Source organism: Setaria italica, chromosome IV, assembly GCF_000263155.2.
Source record: "Setaria italica strain Yugu1 chromosome IV, Setaria_italica_v2.0, whole genome shotgun sequence".
Lineage (NCBI taxonomy): Eukaryota > Viridiplantae > Streptophyta > Magnoliopsida > Poales > Poaceae > Setaria > Setaria italica.
This window is the reverse complement of record NC_028453.1, coordinates 8,281,084-8,303,555: the sequence shown is the minus strand read 5'-3', so window position 1 is coordinate 8,303,555 and position 22,472 is coordinate 8,281,084. Positions and strand designations below refer to the sequence as shown.

Below are 22,472 nucleotides of genomic sequence, written 5' to 3'. Positions count from 1 at the left end.
CCACGAAGCCGGCAAAGCCGATGAAGATCGACCAGCACCCCTTCCTAGCCAACATGGTTGACATCGGCGGAAGGAACGCGCTCCAGACCAAGGTGCTAACATCAGAATTGGCCAGAAGGAGCGGCGCGGTGGACCCCAGAAATCAAACCTCGGCCAAAGATGTTAAGGGAAAAAGCTGGGTGGAAACGGAAAGTGAAAGCTCGGAGAGGCCCCGTCGACCTATCATGTCCCGGGATCTACTCAACAAGTACCAAAGGCAATAGGAGGATACGAGGAGCCGGGAAGAAATGATGCGCCAGCACGAAGATCACTGGAGATGCCCGTTCTTCATCCATTGTTGGGAAAATAATCTCAGACTGTCGTCGACCGAAAACTGCTTGAGTGCAACAGCCAGTACCGTGGCAACCGTCCGTTCAAAAGGTCACGCTCCAATGATTGAGGACAGGAGCTGATTAGCAGAAACAGGCTCGAACAAGAAGATTGGTGTGTTTCAGTGCGTGATCAGTTGGGGGGCAGAGTATACGAGCATAGTCGGCTGGGGGGTAAAACTAGCGCATTTGATTGGCTGGGAGACATGGCCGATGCAAGGGTCTCTGATGAAAATCCATTGGGTCGAGAGCCGGATTGGGAACGCACTAAGCTATTGGGAAAACCAGTGAACCCCAGATGGTGCCCGGACGGCTTGACCAAGTTCTAGAAAAGAAGGGTCCAATGTTTGTGCCAATGGAAACAACAAGAGGAAGCACAGAGACAGGCGTTGGATAAGAAAGGAGTCAAATCTCAGGTTTGGCGTTCCAGAAGAAAAGCTGATGGAGAAAATGGTGATCAGGATTTGGTTGCCGACGTCAACATGGTGTTCATCTTGCCGATGGAATTCATGGCTCCTGTCGACCGTGATAATGCAACAGAAATAGAGCAGATGACGCAATTGGCTCTTGAGTCAATGACCGCTACTTTCGAAAAACCTGAAGATGAAAAATGCTAGCATCTCAAGGCTCTGTTCCTTAAAGGGCAAGTCAATGGAAAACTAGTCACCAAGCTACTAGTGGATGGAGGAGCGGCAGTGAACATCATGCCATATGCCATGTTCCGAAAACTTGGCAAGGGCGAAGAAGATTTAATCAAGACGGACATGATGCTCAAGGATTTTGATGGCAACATATCTCCGGCCTGGGGGGCACTCTGCGTCGACCTCACCATTAGTAGTAAGACCCTACCCACCACTTTATTTTTCATTAATGGTAAATGGTCCTATAATATGCTACTGGGACAAGACTGGATTCATGCGAACTACTGCATCCCATCTACAATGCACCAATGCCTCATCAAGTGGATTGGCGACACAATTGAAGTAGTCACCGCCAACTCCTCTTGTAACGTCGCCATAGCTGATGCACAGCATTGGAGCTACGAAGATGTCAGATGCATATCTGGCAGGACCTAGGATACTGATTTCTTGAAGGTGTCCGATTTCGGTCTACAACCGATCCAAGCAGTCGGCTCAGAAGAATCGTCTTAAATGGATGAGTTCATCCGAGAAGATGGAAAGCTTGGGCACGAGTTTACGTCGGCCGATTCATTAGAGATGGTAGACCTTGGAGATGGTAGCAAGCCAAGGACGACGTATATTAGTACTAAGTTAGACCCTAGTATAAGCGTGAGTTAGTGGATTTATTAAGGGATTTTAAAGATTGCTTTGCTTGGGAATATCATGAAATGCCTGGTCTAGACCGGTCTATTATTGAACACCAGTTGCCTATAAAATTAGGATAATGGCCATATCAGCAGCTCACACGATGTTGTAATCCAAAAATCTTACTTGATATAAAGGCCAAAATCACAAGATTGATTGAAGCAGGGTTTATTCGGCAATGTCGGTATGCCGAGTGGATTTCTAATATTGTCCTGTATATGAAAAGAATGGAAAGCTACGTGTTTGTATCAATTTTAGAAATCTTAACCAAGCTACGCCGATGGACGGATACCCAATGCTGACGGACGATGTTTTGATAGACGTCGCCGCAGGACATAAAGTCATCAACTTTATGGATGGTAACGCTGGATATAATCAAGTGTTAATGGCCGAAGAAGATATCTTCTAAACGGCTTTCAGGTGTCCTAGTCATCTCAGCTTGTTCGAATGGGTAGTTATGACTTTTGGTTTGAAAAATGCTGGAGCTACATATCAATGGGCCATGAATTATATATTCCACAAGCTCATTGCTGTCCTGGTGGAGATTTACGTTGATGATGTCGTCGTCTAGTCAAAAGGGCATCAACAGCATCTAGCTGATTTGCGCAAAGTGTTGGAGTGCACGAGAAAGCATGGGTTGAAAATGAATCCAAACAAGTGTGCTTTTGACATTTCGGCTGGTCAATTTTTGGGTTTCATGGTCCACGAACGCGGCATCAAAATCAATCAGAACATCAAAATCAATCAGAAGATTATAGCCGCTATCAACAAAGTTGTGGCCCCGCAAGACAAGACATAACTGCAGTCCTTAATCGGCAAGGTCAACTTCATCCGGAGATTCATATCAAACTTGTCTGGACGCATTCAAGCTTTCACCCCATTGTTGAAACTAAAGCCCGACCAAGAGTTTGTTTGGGGTGAGGAACAACAGAAGGCGTTAGATGATATCAAACAATACTTGGTGTTCCCTCCGGTGTTGGTTCCTCTGCAGGCTGATAAGTCTTTCAGATTGTATCGATCGGCTGATGAGCGAGCTATCAGCTCGACGCTAGTCCAGGAGTTTGAAGGAAAGGAAAGGGTGATTTATTATGTCAGGAAGAGACTCCTGGACACCGAAACCAGATACTCTCCAGTGGAACGATTGTGCCTTTACCTATATTTACCAAACTCAGGCACTACCTGTTATCAGTGGAGTACGTAGTCATGTGTAAAGATGATGTCGTCAAGTATATGCTATCGCTGCCGATCTTGAAAGGGAGGATTGGGAAATGGATTCTGGCCCTCTCAGAGTTCGATCTAAGGTACGAATCGGCCAAAGCGGTCAAAGGTCAAGTAATGGCCGACTTCGTAGCCCATCACTGTGGATTAGAGATCACTGTTGTCGAGCCAGCTCCATGGACATTGTACTTTGACGGGTCTTCGTGTGGGGCTAGATCAGGAATCGGCATCATCCTCATATCGTCTCGGGGGGCAAATTATGATTTCTCTCTATCAATTGAGGCTTCGGCCACTAATAATCAAGCAGAGAATTGGGTTGTCTTAAAGGGCATCCAACTATTGAGGGAGGTCAAGGCTGACGCGGTGGAAATATTTGGGGATTCTATGCTTATCGTGGATCAGTTGACTAGAAAGTGCGAGTGCAAGGATGATTCTAAGGATTTATTATGAAGAATGCCTCCAGTTACTGAAAGAGTTCAAGACTGTAGTTATTGAACATATTCCCAGAGATTACAACGAGGACACCAAAAGACGTGTCCAGCATGCTTCTGGTTACCAGCCGATTCAAGGCGCTTTGGCCCTGGAGCTTGTGGCCAACGATTGAAGGAGAGAAATCGCCGACTATCTGAAAGATCCATCCAAGAAATTCGATCGGCGGATACATTTCCAGGCTACAAAGTACGTATTACTTGAAGATGATTTGTTTTATCGGACAATTGATGGAGTATTACTCAAATGGCTTGGCAAAGAGGAAGCGGAAACTTTAATGGGAGAAATCCATGAAGGTGTATGTGGGGCCCATCAATCGGCTTTCAAAATTGAAATGGATGATTAGAAACAATTGGTATTACTGGCCGACAATACTCGAGGATTGTTTTAAACACTATAAGGGATGTCAAGATTGCCAGAAATTCGGCAACACCAGCTTCGACTATGAACCCAATAATAAAGCTGTGGCCGTTTAGAGGCTAGAGAATTGATCTCATCGGCTAGATCTATCCACCATCGAGCAAAGGGTATAAGTTCATATTGGTGGCTACTGACTATTTCACCAAGTGGGTTGAGGCAGTTCCCTTAAAAGTCGTGACGTCGGCCAACATGATAGAATTTGTGAAGGAGCATATTATCTATCATTTGGTATTCCTCAAACTATTACAACTGTTCAGGGGTCGATGTTTACCTCAGGGGAGTTCAAGGAGTTTACCGTTGGTATGGGGATTAAGTTGTTAAATTTTTCTTCGTATTACGCTCAGGCCAATGGTCAGGCCGAACCATCCAACAAAGGGGTTATCAAATTGATTAAAAGAAAGATCGAAGAGCAATCCAGGCGGTGGCACACGACACAAAATGAGTCCTTGTGGGCTTACAGGATGGCTTGTCATGGTGCCACCAAGTTGTCTCCCTACCAGTTAGTATACGGGCATGAGGCAATGTTACCTTGGGAGTTGAAGACTGGGTCTAGGCGTACAACGTTTCAAGATCAGTTATCGGTTGATGATTATTCCATTCTCATGAAGGGAGAGTTGGAGGATTTGGCAAGTCAGTGGTTGAGGGCCTTGATTAGTATTGAGGAAAATAAGAAAAGAGTCGCCAGATGGTATGACAAGAAGGTCAAGATCAAGCAGTTTTCCCAAGGGGACTTGGTCTGAAAGTTGGTCCTGCCGATAGGATCCAAGGATCCCAAATATGGAAAGTGGTCGCCTACTTAGGAAGGGCCGTACCGCATCAGTCAATGTGCTCCAGGTAATGCGTACATATTGGAGACCTTCGAGGGAGAAGAATTTACAAGGGCTCTAAATGGAAGATATTTGAAAAGGTACTACCCCAGTATATGGGTAGACGCTTAGGCAATAATATGGCATATCAGGTTCTCACAGCCGATGCCTATCGATTCGTGTTCATATGGCTAATATGAAGGGCATTGCCTTGAGGATGAAGAAGGCAGGAAAGAGTTCATATGAAAAATGTCGATTATTATTCGGTACATTAACTGGATACATGGCCGACATGGTACAAGTCGCCCTTAGAATAATAATACCAACACACTCATAAGTTATAGTGATTCAACGGCGTTTTAGTTGGGCTTTACTCATGTTGATCTCTCTCTGAAGCTGGCCCAGTTCGATCAGAAGGCGGGTGCTTTTCTCCTCCACTTCCGCCATGTCATCTTCAAGGGCAACTTGACAGGGCAGTTGGTGACTTCTTTCGGCTGATGGCTGAGTTGGTTTTCTAGAAGCATTAGCTTCAATGTTATCTACAATTCTTTTGATATGCGCAGGAAGGTGATCCTTGAGTTCCTCACGATAAGTTTGGATCAGGTCCTTGTCCACCTGGGTTAGTGGTTCATCGGAATGCATGATCTCGATGGCTCGTTCGAGACCGGGGCTAAGCCGGTTCGGCTGAAAGGATAATAGACAACCGATTAATAGAAAGAACCAGTCGAAGAGTGAAAGAGTTAACTTCGTACCTGATTGACGGAGGAGGAAGAAGCCATTTGGGTGCCTAATTGTGGATTTGGGAACGCCTACAAGGGGCGAATCTAATGGGTGCTGTGCGAATGCCTCTAGAGAGGATGCGAAGGTCTCGTATTTATAGAACGGGAGGATGACAGGCAATGGTTAGTAAAAGAAGGGATTTAAAGCAAGCGACCGTTGAGTCAAAAGCTGCGGAGAAAGCCGTTCAGATTCGCATTTAAGATGGAAACGTTGAGAAGTGCCAATGTTATAAAAGGCATTCAAAATGCCATTTAAGTTCAGTACAACTATCCGAGGAGGATATTTATGGCCTCAATCGCCCGCAGGCGAATCTGATCTGCTGTGTCTAATACTCACTGGTCGTCATCGGTCGACCCTGGGATTTCTGGCATATTACGATGAAGTCGTATTGCTTTGTGAGCAAGGGTCTACCTTTCCTGTTTTTAAATCAACGATGACGGCCGGGAGGTCTTGAAGCTTCTTCTCCTCGACAGCGATGGCCTTCACGACTTGCTCCATCTCTTTGGCGAGTTCTGCCCTGCGCCGTTTAAGTCGATCTATGGCACTGATGATGATCGGACGAGAAGTCTCAAGGACGCTGATCCGCTGGTGTACCTCTTGTGCTCGGTGCTTGTAAGATTCCTCTTCTTCGCGTGCCTTTTCCAGTTTGGCGTGATCGGCCATATGTTGCAAAGCTCTAAACACTGGGATTTGCATCGACTCAATCTATGCCACGGGTGCAAGAACTTCTTTCGCATCTTCTGGGACTCGACCTTTGATTTCATTGAATATTCGCTGAATAGGCTCGGCATCCTCCACCAATCGGCTGACATTGTCTTGGAGAAGGGCTCGCATGTCCTGGAGCTTGGTGCGGATTTCTTCTGGTATTGAGCCCAAGGTTATCTGGCGTGATGCAACTTCCTCGTTGTCGGAGACTGCAACCGCGAAGAAGAAGAGGCTGTTGTTGGGCATGTCTTGTTCCTGTAGAGGATAAAGAAAGAGTGCTTTAGTTGATAGGATTAAGAAATCGGCTAGTGGAGATAGGGGGTCCTTACCTCTTTAAAATGAATTTCCTTCGCTTGGGTTGGTAGGATTGCTGCTCCCATTTCAGGAATTAGCGGCGGCAACTCACCAGAAGAGGAGGATTCAACAATAATCAACGCAGTGCTTGGGCCAACTCCTGGAGAATGGAAGGGGAAGTGTTTATGAGTATAAAGAGGATATTAGATCTAGATATGGGTCTTAGTTATTTTACCTCGGAAAATCACTCAACCGATGATTGCTTGAAGGGTACGACCAACATGTCTGGAACATCCTGTGTCAAAAATCAGCTAGTTTTAGTTAAAGATTGGGGAGACTAAGTGAAAAAACACATTCTTTACCTCAATTGGAAGGCTTTCTGATGGTACACTCTCTTCTCGAGGGTTGGCCGATTGATGAGCGGTTTGCTCTAGAAGAAGTTGTGCAGCCTGATAAGAAGGGGCGGATTTAATATTTGCAATATACTTAGAGGAGCTAAAAAACTTGTAAGATTACCTGTATAGCTTCCAACAGAAGAGATGCAGCCGGTGATCCAACTTCTGAGGCCGCTTGGGGATCGATATTTTGAATCGTTGGCAGAGCGTCTGTTGGGACCGGCGCAGCTGAGGGCTTAGTCGATGTCATGGCCGATTGATCGGCCGTATGAGTTATCGCTGATTTGGTACAGGCTCATACTCAGCGGCTTGTTTTCTTTGTAGTGGACATCTTGAGCTTGTGCTTCAATCGGCTGGTAGCTATGTCCTCCATCGATGGGGCGTGATAGCCGATGAGTGGGTACGGCGTGTATGGATGATGGGTCTCTATCAGCTTACCACTCCGGCTGTGCGTTGGAGGTACCTAGCTATCAGACTGCGCAGAGAAAGGAAGATGGTAATGAGAACTCTGTGGCATAAAGAGACGAAAATGAGAAATTGGCCGAGAAAGTTTTGTTACCTCTGCGTTTGGATCGATGTGAGCAGGGTCCAGCTGATTGCAATATACTGTAGGAGCTGCGCAAAAAAGATGTTGTTTCCACTCAGCCTACCATAATTTGAATTATTGAGTGGAGAAGGGTGCTACCAGCCAAGTGCTCAAGTCAATAGTGCTGGAGTCCGGTATCAGGTTACATGATCTGTTATATTCAAACCCTCTTGAAACCGACTCTCGGAATTTCAGTCGGCCGACAAAGTAAATTCCAATGGGCATTTGTCCTAAGACAAAATGACGGGCTGCTACCGACAAGTTGTAGAATTCATATGTCGGAGAGTCCTTTCCAGAGAAGAAGTTTCCTGGCAAAATTCCAAGTTTGATCAAGATGTCCATAATCCTGTCTTCAAAAGAATTGGTGTCCAAGTCAAAGTAATCAGGATTCTCAAAAAGTGGATCTTCTCTCTGGTACGGGTACCAACTCATGGTTTCTTCACTAAAGCCGATATAAAAGCATCTGAAGTATTTGGCTGTTCTTGAGGGAGTGAGCTTGCTGCCTGGAAAAGACGATACAGCTTCGCCGAAAGAGGTGCAGCGGCGCCGTGATGATGGGTCAGTCTCTGATTCGATGTTGGGGAAGCTCTTGGTTTCGATCCGTTCTCTGGAGATTTTGCTCATATATAAATTAAGCCAGAGGTTGATAAACCACAAGGGATCACCAGGGTTCCCAATGGGCTCTCCAGACGATAGCTTCACAGCGATCTGATGCATCGTATAGTAAACCGACCCCAGCAAATTTTTTCCCAAAGGAATAGTAGCACCTCTTGCTAGCGCTTCAGCTAAGGCTTGCATGTTGGAGGTAGGGCCAGCCGATTTGCCGTAGAACAAGTGTTTTCCAGCCACATCATCAAGAAGGCTATATGCTCTCTATCTGTGATGGGCCCGGTCTTTATGTTCTTCTCGACGAAGCCTTTCCATCTGCCGATGGCTTTTGTTTCCAGCTGGTGAGAGGGTTTGATTAGAAGGTCAAAAGGCGTATCGGCGGAGGAGATATCGAGACCGGTCAGCATCAGAACATCAACCAAAGTAGGAGTCATCGGTTTGTGGCCGAAAAGAAACGCATTAAGGGCGTCAGACCAGAAATAAGACACCGCAATGAGCAGGGAGTCGTTTCTCTCCATATGAGATAGGGATAGATTTATACAGTGGCTGATTTTTCCCTCATCCCAAAAGATTCTCTTGGAGTTTGACATCCTCAAGAATCATTCTCTCCAGCTAGGGGTTTCATTCAGCCAAGACCGGAATGTGCCTGTCCAGTTATCCAGATCCATAGTTGATTGTTTGAATGGGATTCTGTGAGTTTCTAGATTGATCAGTTCGGTTGGATCAGGATTCCCCATAGGGCCAAGTCCGATGAGTCCGGGTGTGTCAGCTATGGGGATGGTGATTCTTTGCCTGAGCTCCTGAGAAGATATCAGAAAAACTAAGAACAGATCTGAAAATCGCAAAAACGGTGAAGAGTAAAAAGGGAGAATTTTAGGGGATTTACCTCCGGGATGAAAGCCATGGTGGCTGAAGGAACTGCCATTAGGGTTTGAAAGCCTGGTGCGATTGATGAATGGATGGGAGGAGATCACCAGAAAGCACCGGAATGCACCTGGAAGCAGAACAAGCAGGAGTGCCGGAGTGCGTCGGAAGATGATTCGTCCGGAAGGAAACTTTTTCACCCGAAGAAGAAGAAGTGGTAGAGGAGATGGGTATTTAGATGACGGTTCGAGAGAAGGGTAAATGTGGAATTTTTACCGTGCTGTCCGCACAGATTTCAAAAAGAGCGGTTGCCCGCGGGCGCTCTGGTTGAGGAAATGCAATCATCAAAGAGAAGATTCCGGAGCGAAAAGGGTTTTGCCGTGTTTACTGTTGCACTTTCTCCGGAGGAGGGAGTCGGAGTGGAGAAAATTTCAGAGCAAAAGATACGTTTCACTCCCAAACTGGGGGGCATGTGTTGATGCCAGTTTTTGACACGTGTTAGGTCGGCGTCAAAGAGAAGAAAATGGCCGATGCGGATAAGCAAGAGGCTACAGCTGGAGGAATCGGCTGATAGAGCTACAGTGTTTCGACCGATTGGCTGAGGGAGTCAATGATGACCCGCCGATTGGGAGCTGGAGCGGCTTGGCCGATGTGGGCCTAAAATGGGCCAAGACGGTGGCCAGATGAAGATGAAGACTGACCCATGGAAAAATAGTAATCGACTCCGATGCGGGTTGTACCTATGTGTAAATATTTGTTATTTTTAAATTAGAGATAAAATCATAGTCGGTTAGGAAATCAGTTGTAACAGGGTATAAATAGGTGCCTCGTAAAGCTTGTAAAACAACACAACAAACATCAATACAAATCTACTTTTCCACGCAACTTTACTTTCAAGTCAGCGACTTAGCCAAATACTTTTCTTTTTCACAAGTTCGCGCGAGTTGGCAAGGCTGCATCAACACGATCTCCGGCCAATTTGTAAGTTCCGCGTATCGAGTAATATCTAAGCTTTAACTTCGGGCGCATCGCTGTCATTTCGTTTAAATTTATTCATCAGTTATTGATATTTACTAGAATTATAGGTTTTACCTATTATTTTAGTTTTATCACCAGTTATCCAGCTTGAAACACGAACTGTCGGCTTCACCAATATTTTTATTTATCATCATATAGCTGATTAGATCTGTTCCAAGTGTTGTCTTTGTAGCATTGTTTAGGTTACTCCAGTAGTTTCTTTTACAATTGCTACGTGACCATCGGCTGTTTCATAGCCGGTCATCTTTGCACTAATTCGACCGACTCGTTGATACGTCCTTTGAAATAGATCGGAACTTCAGCTGATCGAAACCTTGGAATTTAATATTCTTCTTTCCTTGTCAATCAACAGGTTAGATTGACTGGCACACTACGCGAACCGCACCAGGACGATAACCCGAATAGGAGCTAAGCAGATTCTCCCGGGTCGTGTGTCCGACGCCGAGAGTCATCGTCTGATTTTTTAGCGTCAACACCTTGAATGCGTAAAAAAAATCTGCCAATATGCTTATTCTCACAAATTTTTACACAATCTATCTTAACAACACTGCCAAGACTTCTCATTTGAACATCAGCCTTGAACATGTACAACCAGTCAAAACTGTCATCCCATTTCCCAAAAAGTTTATTAGCTGCCCTCTGTGTACCATACCATACAATTTGATAATAAATCTGAATCTTATATTTCTCCTCCAGTTCCTCCTTTAGTTCTTTAGCACCCAGCCCAGTCTTCCTCTTCAGTAAAGGGATGGCTCTCTCAGCAACCCAAGCCTAATTTGCCATTGTTCCCAACACTCTACTTGTTGAAGCACATTGATGAGGATACTTATTTATTTGAACATGGATTAATGAAAACATTACTGTAGTTAGTTTAACATGAAGCTAAGATTTAATTGCCTAAATGTAATAAATTGCATACCCTGACACAACCATCTTTTTGTGTCTTAGCCCTAATAATCCAGAGGCATCCAATAGCCTTGCAAAAGCTCCTGAATTTGGACTTGTCAGACTTCTCAGTGCCTAGCTCAAATTCATTGACAATGGCATGCTGCTTAACTGCTAGTCTGAATTCAACCATAGAAGGATACATTGTGCCAACAGACATTTCTAGATTATCCCTATCCCAATCCATAATAGGTTCAGTAGGATCACTATCATCCACACTACAGCCTGCATCTCTCAAGTCCTATTCAGTTTCTTCTGGAATGGGAATTTCTGTACTTGCTGCTTGTTCTGCTCTCTCATCTGCATCTTTGAAACCCATAGCCTCAAACACTCTATCTTCATCAGCCACTAGAGTTGGTTCACCATCTTGATCAGGCTCAAGGAGGATAATTAGAGAGTCCCAATCCACAATCTCAGGTGCCACATCTTCATGAATTGTCCAATCTACCCTGCATTAGAACTAAATGTCTCTCCTAACCCTTCAGCAAAATTAGGTACTGGTTGTGCTTGGCTGGTGACACATGAACTTGCCATAGATCCACCTCTAGTTTCACCAGCTTGTTCCTCCTGTTGATAGCCCTTTTCAACTACTTCCACTACCACATTAGCCAACCTGTCATGAAACCTGGACCTAATCATGTTCTCAAACTGCTCATTACTTCTGATCTTCAATTCAGAACCACTATCACTATCAACTGCCCACACAGCAAGTGTCTGAGTAGGACCCCAAATGATCTTACTGGCCACAATAACAAATGAATCAAGATTGTACCCACTGCATCTATCAATCCACAGATCATGCCATTGCTTTCCCGTATCTAAAGAACCAGAGTACTCTAGAATTGCCTTAAATTTTACAGATTTAACAACTATTCTAAAAGCATTGCCAGGATCAATCCTGACATAATCATAAACAATGAAACAATTTGAAGTTAGAAATCCCCAACCCTAGTGACATGCATATGCAGTGCAGTGAGTTCAAGTGAGCTTACCATGGAGGGCATTCGCTAGGCTTCATGTTTAATCACTGCAAGAACCTCACATCTACTAGAATACCAGCCTACAACAATGAAATAACACAAATCAAGGGACCTCGTGGGAATTCAGAACCTCACATCCACGAGAACACCATTCTTGGAGCAAGTGTCACAGAGCAATTACCTTCGATCCATCACCGTTGCCGTCGAAGCTGACGCCATCGGGGTCCAACTAGGATTCGAGTAGGTGGGGAATGGTTGGTCTGGTTGGTCGGGACAGGGATAGGCGGTCTAAAGGATAAGGCCAGGGGCACCGGGGTCTTTTCGCGAGTGGCATCCAGCGTGGAATCGTGACATGGCACGCCATGGAGTTACAAATGGCGATTGTGTAACTAAAACTTCTCTCTGGTGGTAAAAATGTAGATGGAATTGTAAAAGTGATTTTTGAAGGAGCGCCATTTCTTACGGTGGCAAATAATTAGATATCCCGAATCTAGCCGCCAATGATGATGAGGGGTCCTTCTATGTTTTTTTAGTTTGATAAAAATGGCCCTTCTGGTTTCATGGGTCAAGCCCATAATGTGGGGAAGCTATATCTATATCTACATGGTTTCATGAAGTTTTCTAGCTCTCCAACTTCTACCGTTTGAGATTCTTGGACTTCCATCATTGGAGATTCGTGCAATTAACCTCACACCGTCGAATCTATCCAAGCTTCTTCATCCCTAGCTGCATGCCTCATGCTCATGGCTGGCCGGTGGCCTCGCTGCCGTCCCTTTACCCACACTCACCGGTCACCGCGGGCCTCGCCATCGCCCCCGCGCATGCTGATGTCTCGCCACTGCAGCACCTCATGCGGGTGCGTGGACCTTCGCCTCTCGCGGCCCCCGACCCCATGCGTGCCAAACCTGCCGCCTCCTTCTATGGGCACGCCAGCCTTGCTGCTGCCGTGTCGCTCACGTCCGTGGTCGGAGAAGCTTACTAGGGTTGCAGAAGAAGAAAAAAAAATTCAAAAATATTGATTCTTCTCTGATAAAAATGTTGAATCAGACAAAATATTAAAGTAGGCATTAAAAATGTTGAAGTTAGTATTTACGTTAGATGGTCGGGAGACAGGGCTGGTTGTTTGACCCCTCGCTCATATGCTTGCGCGAGATGTTTTGGATCGCCGCGCGTGAGAAATCCAGGCGGTGCCGCACGGCGGCACATAGAATTTGTGTTTTCCATCTGAAACCATCGTCATCGCAAGCTCGCAACGGTTCGTTCCCTCGATGCGCGCGCTGATCCTTATCCCCGAAAGCACCGTGCACCATTTCCACGAACACCATCAAAGCGAGCGTCCATTCGATCCCACAAGCCACGTGGACACATCTTGCCCCCCGTGGTCCATACACGCAGTCCAGGAGAGCCTGCCCGAGCCTTTCTTCCGCGAGGAGCGAGGGCCGAGGGGGCGCGAGCCCGTTGCCCCGTTGCCGTTGCCTCTTCTCTCTCGTTGTCGTCGTCGTCGTCCTCCGCCTATCTGCGCCGCCACGGCGAATTGCGCGGATCAAAACCCTCGCGCCCCCCGATTGCGTGCTCTGCACGTTGCCGGAGGACTACGGCCGCCGATTGCCCTCGCAGGCGATGGAGCCGGCGCCCTCCCTGCCCCGATCCGCGCCTAATCCGATGACCGCGAGATGTTTCGCAACAAAGTTTTGAGGTTGGTCATTCTCCGTAATGTGGCTGGGGTTCGTGTGTTTTTACTGTAATTTGTATGGGGAATGGTTGGGAATTTTCTAATTCCAAGTGATTTGGCTTGTTATTCATTATGGATTTTATTTGGGAGGATTCGGCTCGATCTTGCAATTAGTAAGGTATTTTCTGTCCAGCTTAGGTCCACCCTTACATGAATCATTTCCGGCAGTCCGTTCAGGCGTAATGACAGTAGCTGCAGAAATCCTTGGTATTTGAGGCGTAATTTTAGCCCATAATTGATCACTTTTGCGGTCATCTCATGTTTTTGCAGTCTGAGGGGAAAGGGGTAGATGCCTTACTGTTAATCTGATCATTTCTGGACGACAATGCATCGAACAGCGAGTTTTTATGTGATAGTTTGGCTGAAGGATCAACTTGTGTATTGCCCTGGGACGTTGTAACTGTAACCTATAAGGCTTTTGTTGATCTGAAGCATTTTCAGCCAGTGTTTGAGAGTGTTATATATTGTTTGAGGTTCAAAATTTTAGTCGATTATTGTCTAACCAGCATAATAAGCTAGGGAGAGAAACGTCCACCCTAGCATTGATGTATGAGGTGAGAATCTGGCTATTATCAAGTTCAAGTATTAAACTCACTATGTTCCAACCATGATGTTGATTGCCTTGTTTATTGTTGATGTTCGGGCATAATCTCAGACCTCCTATAGCTATTCCAACTAGGGATATTTGTTGACGTTGTCTTGTATCCACCTGTACGCATGCATAGTTGTAAAGGCGCAAAGTAGGAATTATTAATCCAGCTGTATTTCTGTAGCTGAATCACTGACTCGGACTTTGGTTTGCCATAGATCATTTGCTAATGGTTTTCCTTTTTGCCTTTTACAGGGGCAATTCAAGGGAAACCATGCAGTGCTGTTATATGGTTGTTTTTTCAATGGTCTCATTTGGCGACCTATGACAGTGTGCTATGTTAAATGGCTTCAGAGTTTATGAAGAATGGTCCCTTTGATAGGGATGTTGAACAGGTAATTTTATTCTCAGTAGGATTGAATGAATCTTACTCATTTATACAATAGAAGGACTTTCAAACTGAATAACATACTTTCAAACTGAATAATATAATAATTTTAACTGAACTTTTATTATATGGAAAAATGAAAATGCTACAAGGAAAAATTTAGCACCTGGTAGCACCGTAATAAGATGCAAATTGATTAGTTTAACAATGTCTTGGTGGTTCTGTGGTAGGAGTGTCAAGCTTGTAGTCTTGTCGAAACCAGAAGCATCTAAATTTAGATGGATCTTCTAGCGAAAGAACCCCAACCTCTACAAGTAGTGAACTCTTAGTTGTGAACTAGTACTAGACATATGATTATTTTATTAATTTGTTCCACACCCTGGTGCTGTCATAATTATACTTTCATTGCTTTCATGTAAGCAAAAGACATGCAACAGCATGTTTTATATCAGTTGGTGTTTCTGAATTGCTAGGCAATAACAGGCTTGAAGAAAGGAACACACTTACTGAAATATGGCCGCCGAGGAAAACCAAAATTCTGTCCGTTCAAACTTTCAAATGTAAGTAGGAACATTTTCCTTAGCACTATAGATTAGTGATAGCTCATGCCAGTGTTGATTAAACAGTTTACTAGTCAATTGTTCATGAGTTGCAACGAATTTTGATAAAAACTACTTAGGCCCACAATTGAGCTAATCGTTGTTACAAATATTATTTTTGCCAAAAAAAATTGCATATAGAATTAAGCCAAAGAAATCACATAGGTAAAAGTGGAAGGCCATCTATGTATTCTCTTGCACACAGAATCATTGCACAGAAGATCCTTATGTTGAACCAATTACCACCACCACCACCACTAACCACCAGTTGTGCTTTTTATAGAAGTAAAGGCTTGCCATTCTTCCTAGCATTATACATTTTGGCGCTTTGCATTTTTCATGAAAATGAGAGTAGATCTATCAAGGCAATGATCATTAGTCTATTTGATTGGATATGTAACTTAATGGAGGTACATAACAGAGGGTAGGAAAAAATGTAGTTGGTGGCATCACAAGTCGTTGGATAGATTATTTGACATAATTATATTTCATCTTTAGTGAATACTGCATCCATGGGCTGTATTAAAATAATCCATAATTAAAATGAACATTTTTTTCAAATATTTGGAGGAAAAAATTATGGTCATAGAGAAGAGATCTTATATGGTCCTTGGGAGAACCAAGAGGTTACAGAAAGGTTTACCTTTTGATGAGATCTCAGCACTACCTGTATCGTGAGGTACAACAATTAACACTGTACCTCTTGGTATATATTGAGGACTGTGGAAAGGCTCAATGGAGGAATGTCTTTATTCACCTACCATTTGTCTTGATCATGTTTTTCTCCTGTTCCCAGGATGAAACTGTGCTCATATGGTACACTGGGAGAGTGGAGAAGCAATTGAGACTCAACCAAGTTTCAAGAATAATACCTGGACAACGCACGGTAAGATTGTATTTGAGTAATACTGTTTTCCTATTCTGAAACCAACTTCACTAGTATGAGGAAATCTTCCATTTTTTTAACATAATTTTTTTTTCAAAAGGACGGCAATTGCCGATGATTATTAGAAGGAGAAAAGAGAAAGACAAAAGGCGATACAACAACTTTATAGTTTTTTAATATTATCAGCTTGATCTTGCATGGTTTCCTTTCCTTGAATCCTTGATGCAATCACCGGCCTTCCTGCCTTTTTCTGCTTGTGGATTTGTCTAGGTTACTCGCCAGTTCTGTTCAAGAAATTTGAAGTGATATATGCGGTTGATATTGTTCTTATGTTGTCTTCCCTGCCAGGCTATCTTCCTGCGGTACCCAAGACCTGATAAGGAGTTTCAGTCATTTTCCCTTATATATGGCCATAGATCTTTAGATCTGGTACGTGAACTTCCATCTAACTTGTAGCTTTTCTTAAATTTATATTTGAATATATTTTCCTGTTTACATGCTTACCAAAGATAAGTGTTGCAAAACAATATGTCAGTGTTTTCATTACAAACCTCTGATTGTCTTAGTTTGGTTACACTCAGTAGATAACTTGTGGCAGATCTGCAAAGACAAGGATGAAGCGGAGGCATGGTTTGTTAGTTTAAAGGCACTTATTTCTCGATGGAACTGCGAAAGGTGGGTGATCGAAACAAAAGATGATAAAGATTTTGATACCCGAGCTAAGCATATTCAGGGAGATTCACCATTGGCTTTTCCATTTTATGGTAGTGATGCCAAAAACAAGGTAAGTAAATAATGACTTATATATGTAACTTCTTGCATATTTGTAAAGTACGTCATTGTGTTTGGCATCCTGTAGGACTTCCAAAATATCGATGCTCATGAAGTCATCGGCTTTGGAAATATATTTTCTGATGTGATATGCACTGGACCGGACAGGAGTAGGATTAGTGCAGGGTCTATTGGTACTTCTAGCTCCCTCTCATCTGGAGGTGCAGATACATCCAGTGGAGGAGCATCTGGAGTTGATAACAGTGTCAGAGTTAGCTATTCAAGTGCAGTAAGTTCATCCAGCTATGGATCAGGTGATGATTTCGATTCATTGGGGGATGTTCTCATTTGGGGAAGAGGCGTTGGTGCATATGCTTCACATACACCTGGAAATCTGCATGATTCGAGGAGCGATTTATCTTCACCAAAGGCACTGGAGTCGACAATTTTGTTGGATATTCGCAGTATAGCTTGTGGGAGTAATCATTTAATGCTTGTCACCAAACAAGGAGAAATATACAGTTGGGGTGAGGAGTCAGGGGGTAGGCTTGGACATGGAGTTGATGCTGATGTTTGCCACCCTAAGCTTATCAGTGCTTTGAGTGGAATAACTATTGAGTCTGTTGCCTGTGGGGAATTCCATACTTGTGCTGTTTCTTTCTGTGGGGATCTCTACACATGGGGTGATGGCACACATTATTCTGGTGTTCTCGGTCATGGAAATGATACTGCCCATTGGATTCCAAAGAAGGTCTGTGGCCCTTTAGAAGGTCTGCACATATCTTCAGTATCATGTGGACTATGGCATACGGTCATCGTGACATCATTAGGCCAATTGTTCACCATCGGTGATGGAGTATTTGGTGCATTGGGCCATGGAGATCGCCTAAGCACAAACATCCCGAGGGAAGTGAACTCTCTGAAAGGAATGCGTGTTCTACGTGCAGCTTGTGGCGCATGGCACACAGCTGCAATAGTTGAGGTTGTAGACTTTCTAGATCCAGTTGCAGCTGCCAAACTATTTACATGGGGAGATGGGGACAAAGGTCAGCTTGGACATGTTGACAGAGAAGCAAGGTTCATACCAGCCTGTGTGGCATCGCTTTTAGAACCTAATTTTGGCCTGGTAGCCTGTGGGCATGACACTACTGTTGCTCTATCAACCTCTGGGCAACTGTACACCATGGGCAGTAATGCTTTTGGGCAGCTTGGGAACCCAAAGAGTGATGGAAAGCTCCCTACTCTTGTTGGAGGGATCATCTCCAATAGTTTTATTGAAGAAATAGCATGTGGTTCTCATCACATTGCTGCTCTGACTTCTAAAGCTGAAGTTTATACTTGGGGCTGGGGTGCAAATGGTCGTTTAGGACATGGAGACAGTGTCGATCGAAACACTCCAACTATTGTTGAAGTTTTAAAAGATAAGCAAGTCAAGAGTGTAGTTTGTGGAGCTGATTTCACTGCTGCTGTATGTCTCCATAAGTGTGCATCCAGTTTAGATCAGTCAGTATGTTCTGGCTGTCACTTGCAATTCGGTTTTAGAAGAAAACGACACAACTGTTATAACTGTGGTTTAGTTTTTTGCAAAGCATGCAGCAGTAGAAAATCAATGAAAGCTTCTTTGGCGCCAAACTCATTCAAGCCATGCCGGGTATGTGATGAGTGCTATACCAAACTTAGTACTGTGGCTGATGGAAAAAATCTGAAAAATTCAGGGCTTCTTGAGGGAATTCCTCATCAATTGCCCAAGGAAGCCACTGATCCAGATAAGACTTTGCGGTCACGACTGTCTAAGCTTTTGACTTGTGATTCATTCAAGCCTGATGGCAAACACTCACCGAGTAACAGCCAACTTCCTCTACCTCACACACGAAACATAAATCTGAGTACTACAAACTTGATTGGACACTCCAAGGAGTTGATATCTTCTTGCATTCCTACCTTAAGGGTAGATTCCCATTCCCAGCCAACATCGCCTCTGTCCTCTGGACCAAGTTCACCAAATCCTACTCTACGAGAGAATCAGTTAAATGAGAATCTAACAGAAGAAGTTGCTAGACTGAAATCCCAGGTATTTCATATCACTGTCCTATACAATACAATAACGTTTCACTTTTTCCTCAAGCTGTCTTTAGATCCTCATAAATAGCAGAATAATCATTCAGACAATTAGGATTATATCAGGCAGTCCTTTTCTTGCCTTTATTATGTATATTATGTACTACTCTATCTCATAAAGCTATATGATTGATTTTTGTAGGTGAACGAGCTGACCCACAAGTCGGAACTACTTGAAGAAGAACTTGCAAAGGCTAATAATCAATTAAGAGAGGCCAAAGCTACTGCTGATTTAGAAAACTTGAAGTGCAAAGCAGCAAATGAAATTATCAGCGCCCTTACAACTCAGGTAGATATCCATCGTTAATGTGGTCAATTTTTAGGTTGAGTTTTGATGTTGGCTGTGCTGATGGTTGCTATATGGCAAAACATTGTTATTGTCACTGAGAAATGAAGGATGAAAGAATAGTCACTGAGAAATTAAGGATGAAAGAACAATGTACTGGTTATGTTCTTGTAGGATAGGATAGGATAGGAAACTGTTTGCAGCTATACTAAGCAAATGTACTAATCTATATGTTACAAAGACAAGCATTTCTTAGGCTTGAGTGCAGTGCATGTCTCCACTATTTGTATGTTTGAAAAGAAAATACCATAACTGCATGAAAACATCTCTCTTAAAGTTCAGAGTTGTAACTCTAAATCTTACAAGATATGGTAAAGAAATACAGATTCTAGTAACTGATTATATTCCACATGATGAGGTACAAGTTGTACAACACAACCACCACAAGCTGGCCGTTAATCAGTTCTTATAATTTTCTGTGCATCAGGTTCTGAAACTGTGATGTATGCTGACCTTTTTTAGGAACAGTAAAGAACCTACTTCAAAATAACTATATCAAGTAAATCATTGAATAATATAATGTAAGAAGGTTCTGTATATCTAAGCCACAAAGCACTTACAGGTACAACTAAATCAAAGGATAAAGCTTTCTATATAATGCTAACGTACCAAATTTGTTTGTCCAAAATAAAACTGAGATACCAGAGGGATAGAGACAATTCATAATCAAAACTGTAGATTCTTAACTTTAATTTAGAAATAGGATCATAAACTAGTTTTTCACAGTTGCGTCATTATTTTGTCGTTCATATTCCATTTTATGTTACTCAATTCTTTTGTGTTCTCAGCTCAAAGCTATGACACCAAGAACACCTGAAGAGTGTGCTTCACATGGCAGTTGGACTGATCGTGTATCTAAGTTGTATGGAAGTCATTCGCTCGAGAATAATTTGCAGGATCTTCATAGGTCACCTGATTCCAGTGGCCAGCAGGCTCATCAGTCGTCCTGCAATGGAAATAACATGGTAACCGATGCAGAATGGATCGAACAGGTTGAACCTGGTGTTTACATCACTTTGTTCCGCTCACCTGCAGGCCAGAAGTACCTCAGGCGCGTGCGTTTTAGGTATTGGCGCATTCTAGCTTCATCTGACCCAAATATGTGCTCAGTTCTTGGTTTTGACCATTGGACCTTTTTTAGATATGAGCAATTCTTATATAGTTCTGTACAAATTGCATTTCTTGTTTATCCATCAAAGATTGTCAACTTAGTCACAACTTACAGTGGATTTTTTTTTTCTTTTACTTTATACTACTGTCGAATATGGCTCTTATCTGAGTTGTAGAGATGCTCTATACATGTTCCAGCTTCAGAAAAATGATTGTAAATGGCGCCTCACTGGACTTCCCATTGATCACTATTTTTGCTGACATGCAGCAAGAGACGTTTCACAGAGCAACGAGCAGAACTATGGTGGGCCGAACACCGATCGACGCTGCAAGATCAATATGGTATTCTGACTGGAGACAGCATCTTCCCATCAAGAACAATTCGAGAAAACGGATAAGGCCATATCTTCGACTAAATGGTGCATATATGAACTTTTCCTTCCAGCAAACTATATATATTTTCTTTTTCTTGAGCAAAAAGGGTTCATCTTGTCGCAGATTTCCTTTTCTTTCTTCCGGCTGATGCACTGGAGCAACGGAAGGTGTGTGCTGGAGATGGAGGTCACTGAATTCCTATTCACCTCCCTCCAGCTTGATGGATATTACTCCTCACTTCCACCATCGCCTTCTCTGTACAAAAGATACAGCAGATGGTGCGGTTTTTCGAAAAACGAAGATATGATAGATGGTGGTATATCTCACAGTTGCATATGGGGCCATTTGCGTAAGTAAAGTGGCATGGAGGGGTCTAGCTAGTAGTTTGTGCAAAATGTCTGTGCAGTAGCGGTTAACCTAGGTAACCATGTGTCCCAATTGGGGCTTCAGGGTTGCCTTTCCCCGTACGCCCTGGCTCCCTGCTCGTACTTGATCTGGAACCCGCAGATACATGGCCCTGCCATACTATGTTACGAGTAAGAGCTGCACCATTGACATCTCCGTGTGAGAAATTTAGTTCACAGCAGTCATAGCATGTTGTACAGCCGCTTAACCGTTATCCTATCCGGTAGAGGATATGTATTTTAGTTTCATGTAATTTAGTCTGATTCTGATTTCATCTTCTTACCAGATTTTATGATTTTGGTTATGGGGGAAGGTTTGGAAGAGATTCAAAACTCGTTCAGTTGTTTGTATTTTCTATGTTTACAAAAGCCTTTTTTGGTCTCCTAGACTCTGCCGAAAGTAGGAACATAAAGATATTCAAAACATTCTGAATGGCGGTGTTTCATTCTATTTCCAACTGAACAACATGTGCATATATTTTCGGCAAGTTGCATTTTTCTAAGTTTTTTTGATCCATCGAACTGTGGCGCGCTTCATTGATGCTCCGCAACTCGGCTGTGGGTTGACAGCCAAATGTGCACAAGATTTTTCTTAACGAACTTACTGAATCTGCTTGGAATCATCCCGACATGTCAGCTGCCTAGCTTAGCAGACAAATCGATGCCAGGGGAATCCCTGTCTCTAACCTCCAGCCACACCAAGAGCAAGAGGAGATCATGTGCCATTCCGATTCGTGATCTCTCTACTCTATCCTCCATTCCAATTCCACTTAGACAATCCGAGCAACCGATCTGGGTGAGCTGCGATCGGCCATTGACCGGAATCATATCCGTCGCGCGCCACGTTGCCGGACACATCCACCTGCCATCCCACGCCTTCTTGCGAGGAAGCAGGCACGAACCTTCAACTTCAACCAACACTCCTGCAAAACCGAGACAGGAAGGCTGCTGGGCTTGACCGCCGACAACGCAGAGCAGAGGCGGTCGCCGCGAGCCTTTCCGCCGGCCGGCACGCTCCTTCCCATTCACCAGGAGGCGACGACACTAAGACCACGCGCACAGCCAGACCTGTCGGTGTCGCGGCGTACGGACCGGCGTGTCGGACCGGCACGACACGCCGGGTGGGGTCACGGTATGGCATCCCATGCAATGGAAGGTGAGGTGGATAGCCAAGTAGCACTACGTCCGAAAAGTTTTATGCTAACGGCCGGAATAAGTTAGTACTGGCGGGTGCTTGCCCGCAAGCATAGACCGCTCTCTGCTGGCGGGTGACATTAGCTACCCATCAGCATACATGGTTTTTCTGCGGGTGCTTATGCCACCCGTTAGGAA

General features: G+C 44.0%; 1 protein-coding gene across 1 annotated transcript; it reads left to right on the top strand.

The window, feature by feature from the left end:
• Positions 1-13,303: 13,303 nt before the first annotated feature.
• On the top strand, positions 13,304-21,445 carry LOC101764879 (PH, RCC1 and FYVE domains-containing protein 1-like). Its single transcript, XM_022825826.1, has 11 exons — positions 13,304-13,518; positions 14,399-14,538; positions 15,005-15,091; positions 15,927-16,016; positions 16,365-16,445; positions 16,615-16,800; positions 16,876-18,858; positions 19,048-19,194; positions 20,040-20,317; positions 20,630-20,780; positions 20,860-21,445. Exons 2-10 carry the CDS (start codon positions 14,488-14,490, stop codon positions 20,757-20,759), a joined length of 3,033 nt encoding a protein of 1,010 aa, XP_022681561.1. The 5' UTR covers positions 13,304-13,518; positions 14,399-14,487; the 3' UTR covers positions 20,760-20,780; positions 20,860-21,445.
• The last annotated feature ends 1,027 nt before the right edge of the window (positions 21,446-22,472 follow it).

What these genes read in the sequence shown, in the direction of transcription:
- LOC101764879 (XM_022825826.1), top strand. Translation starts at nt 14,488, where the DNA reads ATGGCTTCAGAGTTTATGAAGAATGGTCCCTTTGATAGGGATGTTGAA. An exon ending in TAATACCTGGACAACGCACG is followed by an intron (nt 16,017 to 16,364) that starts GTAAGATTGTAT and finishes CTTCCCTGCCAG; the next exon opens with GCTATCTTCCTGCGGTACCC. An exon ending in GTAGTGATGCCAAAAACAAG is followed by an intron (nt 16,801 to 16,875) that starts GTAAGTAAATAA and finishes GGCATCCTGTAG; the next exon opens with GACTTCCAAAATATCGATGC.